Genomic DNA, 4,198 nt, shown 5'->3' with positions numbered 1-4,198 from the left:
TAACACTGGTCACTGCTCGTTTGTGCCAGTTCCTTTGGTAGCAATATTCCACGGACGTGACTTCTGCACAAGTACCCGGTAGCAATATTCCACAAGTACCCAAGTACCCAGATGTTGGTGGCCATATCAAAGTTTGAATCATATCGTCTAACTCAGGTATGACGCAATAATTGATTTTAAAACCACATTAAAGGACTTTAACAGGTTTGATAGAGGGAAGAGGGACTGAAATCGAAGATAGAAGTACCTAGTCTAGGATAGGAGATGGCAGCGTTTTTTATTTTCTGGTTTCAGTGGCTTCTTTTGATTGGTGTCTACGAGAACTTCATCAAGAATGGTATCCACCAGTTTGTAGATCTCTGCTCGGTTGCTAATGTCAGTGTGTTTATATTAACCACGGAGAATTACGGCTACTACATACACGGCAGGTAACTATCAACTGTGAACCGCCGCCATTTTGAATCAGGATGGAATGTGACAATTTTAAGTAGCCTATGACCTATGTCACCCGGAGTACTTTTCTTAACAACCACAAAAAATTTCATCAAAATCAGTCGAGCCATTTTCTCGTGAAAAGAGTTGTCCTTTTTTCAAAAGGTTTATCAGCGGATCAGATAGACAGACAGCCGCCGCCATTTTGAATCAGGATGGAATGTGACAATTTTAAGTAGCCTATGTCACCCGGAGTACTTTTCTTAACAACCGCAAAAAAAATTTCATAAAAATCGATCGAGCCATTTTCTCGTGAAAAGAGTTGTCCTCTTTTCAAAAGGTCTATCAGCGTATCAGACAGACAGAAATTTTTCCAATGTGATTTTTGGAATCGTGGATGCATAAGGAGTAAGAATAACTAAAAATTTCACGATTCTAAGCAATGTACAGACAAATCTACAATAAATTTTATTTATATAGATAGCTAGCTTTTCCAGCGGCCGAATGTCGCATTTATTCTCCACAAGAATATTTTGCTCTGCCTTATTACTGAAATGGCATACAGTGGCTTTGCCAGCGGCCGGAGGCCGCATTATATCTACATATTACGAAGATAAGATTGCCGGCTTTGCCAGCGGCCAAAGGCCGATTAGATAGATAGGTACATATGATTTTTTTTTGCTTGGAATTTTTAGTACCTATATAACTAATGTGTTCATTTTTCAGATCTGCGCATGGGTTTGCTGATACAGATATGGAGTCCATGGCTACTCAAATGTTAAGAGAAGAAGAAGACTTAGTAGGGCATAGGGGCCTGTTGCCTGGAACGGAACAGCAGACGTTCGAAATGACGGTACCCCGACAGCTTCGCACGTATTATAAGAGAGTGATGGCGCCCCTTAGTATGGTGAGTGCACCTAATATATTATTATTAATATTATTATTATTATTATTATTATTTACTTTCTTATTCTTGTGTCGCCTTCCTAGAACACGTAAGTTCAATCTATCAAACCTCTTTAAAAAAGTTTTCGAGACGATAAAACCCCTGCTCTTAAAGGTACCTTACATGATCATTAGTAATGGCATTACTAATGATGGAATTCCGGATTTTCTGATTTTTCATCATCATTACTTGGAAATAATGACATTACTAATGATTGTGTAAGGTACCTATTACAGTTTCCTCGCCAGCCTAGTTAGCTTAGTTGGTAGTGCGTCTGCCTTGTAAGCGCTAGGCCGCGGGTTCGATTCCCGCCCGGGGCGGATTTTATCCTGATGGGATAACTGTCGTTCTCGGAACGGCTGGCTTTCGTCCCATCCTGTCTTCCTTCTCTCTTCGATTTCGGGACGATAAGACCATAGCAGTTACAGTTCCCTCTGTCAAACCTCTCAAAAAAAAAAAACCTCTTTAAAAAAGTTTTCGGGACGATAAAACCCCTGCTCTTACAGTTTCCTCTATCCAATATCTTGGATGGTGAAGTCGTGGTTGCTATCTGAATGGGTGACCATCTGGGCGATCACGTGCTGTGTCTTTTTCCCGGCGGCCCCGGCTGCCGGCCTCACTAAGGCTACCGGCCTCACTAAGGCTGGGCAAGGCCAATGTGAAGAGGTGGGTAGGTTTTCGCGAAATGGAGGGTGAAACCCTCGTCGGCCTTATAAACCTTAGCACGTAGCAGTCATACTGAAAACTTTAGGATAAGATCTCCTGCTAAAGTACATATTGGTGTTACTTTCAGACTTGGGAAAAACACGGTGCTATCAAAGTGTACATTAGCAAGCCCCTGGTCTTACCTAACGTATCTAGAAGTGGGTTAGAATTAGTATGAGTGAGTCAGTCAGTTACTAGCATATTTAGAAGTGGGTTAGAATTAGTATGAGTGAGTCAGTCAGTTACACAAGGGGCTGTATATATTTAGGATTTTAGATTCTTTCCATTCCAGGCTTTGAAAGATCTGGACTATCAAGTAAAAGACAAGATGTTTGTAGAGGCGCTGCTGGATATTGAATTCTCGGATGCTTCAGCTGACAAGGGCGTTTTCTACATAGGTAAGACAATGCTATTTTTTTTTTACTTTTATTGAACAAAATTTTCAACAAATATTGAACAAATTGAACAAAGCAAAAGTATGTTTGACGTATGTTTGACGTTTTTATGAGGCTAAACACGGATTTTACTAGCCTAGTTTCTAGCTTGGTTGGTATCGGGTAGGTTTTCGCGAAATGGAGGGTGAAACCCTCGTCGGCCTTATAAACCTTAGCACGTAGCAGTCATACTCAGTCAGTCAGTCAGTCAGTGAGTCAGTTACACAAGGGGCTGTATATATTTAGGATTTTAGATTCTTTTCATTCCAGGCTTTGAAAGATCTGGACTATCAAGTAAAAGACAAGATGTTTGTAGAGGCGCTGCTGGATATTGAATTCTCGGATGCTTCAGCTGACAAGGGCGTTTTCTACATAGGTAAGACAATGCTATGTTTGACGTTTTTATGAGGCTAAACACGGATTTTACTAGCCAGCCTAGTTTCTATCTTGGTTGGTAGTGCGTCTGCCTCGTAAAAGCTAGGTCGCGGGTTCGATTCCCGCCCGGGGCGGATTTTATCCTGATGGGATAATGTTCGTTCTCGAAACGGCTGGCTTTCTCCTATCCTGCCTTCTCTCTTCGATTTTGGGACGATAAGACCTTAGCTGTTACAGTTCCCTCTATCAAACGTCTTTTTTTTAGGTAAAAACGAATCTTTTTTTTTTTGTGTAATTTGTTCGATTCCCGCCCGGGGCGGATTTTATCCTGATGGGATAATGTTCGTTCTCGAAACAGCTGGCTTTCTCCTATCCTGCCTTCCTTCTCTCTTCGATTTCGGGACGATAAGACCTTAGCTGTTACAGTTCCTTCTATCAAACGTCTTTTTTTAGGTAAAAACGAATCTTTTTTTTTAGTGTAATTTGGATTTTATTTTTTAGTGTGATTTAAAGTTTATTTTTACCCTTGTTATCTTTCTCCTATCCTGCCTTCCTTCTCTCTTCGATTTCGGGACGATAAGACCTTAGCTGTTACAGTTCCTTCTATCAAACGTCTTTTTTTTAAAGGTAAAAACGAATCTTTTTTTAGTGTAATTTGGATTTTATTTTTTAGTGTGATTTAAAGTTTATTTTTACCCTTGTTATTAGACTTACTTTATCATGGACACTTGTTGCTATCTTGAAAGCCCAGAAGAGGTTAGGTAGTAGAACAGCCGCGGTAGACAGTAATAGTACACAGAAAAAAGACGGAAGAACACGCGAAGACCGAAGGATACGAAAACGAAACGTTACACAGATATTACCCTTGTTATGAAAATATATACACAGAAAAAAGACGGAAGAACACGCGAAGACCGAAGGATACGAAAACGAAACGTTACACAGATATTACCCTTGTTATCTTCCAGACAATGGACACTCGTTTGACTCCGTGTTATGAGAAAAATACAGAAAAATTAAGCAGCAAGTCCAGGAAGTCAATGAAACTGGGCCCAATAAGACCAATTACATAACCTAGGCTAAAATTCTTCTACTGACCACTGAGAAAACTAAGTATAGCCAAAATGTACTGACAAGTGATTTTTCACTAAATTTAGTGAATTGTTGGCAAATCTAGTGATTTAGTGATCTGAGGTCAAAATTTAGTGATTTTTGAAGAAAATGTAATTTCATTGCAAACTTGCTCTTAAAGCTGAAAAAATAGACTTTTTTCAGAAACCTAGCTACAATTTGCCCCTTCAAAGTA

At 39.8% G+C, this 4,198-nt stretch overlaps 1 protein-coding gene across 1 annotated transcript in view; it reads left to right on the top strand.

The window, feature by feature from the left end:
* The window catches only part of LOC103515314 (meckelin), a 7,333-nt gene extending 3,441 nt beyond the window's left edge, over positions 1 to 3,892 (top strand). The window contains exons 6-10 of the mRNA XM_026828048.1: positions 295 to 428; positions 1,159 to 1,339; positions 2,376 to 2,491; positions 2,772 to 2,893; positions 3,861 to 3,892. Coding sequence (XP_026683849.1) covers positions 295 to 428; positions 1,159 to 1,339; positions 2,376 to 2,491; positions 2,772 to 2,893; positions 3,861 to 3,892 — 585 coding nt within the window. The remainder of the gene's footprint in view (positions 1 to 294; positions 429 to 1,158; positions 1,340 to 2,375; positions 2,492 to 2,771; positions 2,894 to 3,860) is intronic.
* The last annotated feature ends 306 nt before the right edge of the window (positions 3,893 to 4,198 follow it).

Source organism: Diaphorina citri, unplaced genomic scaffold (assembly GCF_000475195.1).
Source record: "Diaphorina citri unplaced genomic scaffold, Diaci psyllid genome assembly version 1.1 scaffold1317, whole genome shotgun sequence".
In the NCBI taxonomy this organism is placed as follows: Eukaryota; Metazoa; Arthropoda; class Insecta; order Hemiptera; family Psyllidae; genus Diaphorina; species Diaphorina citri.
This window is presented reverse-complemented; position numbering and strand designations above follow the sequence as displayed.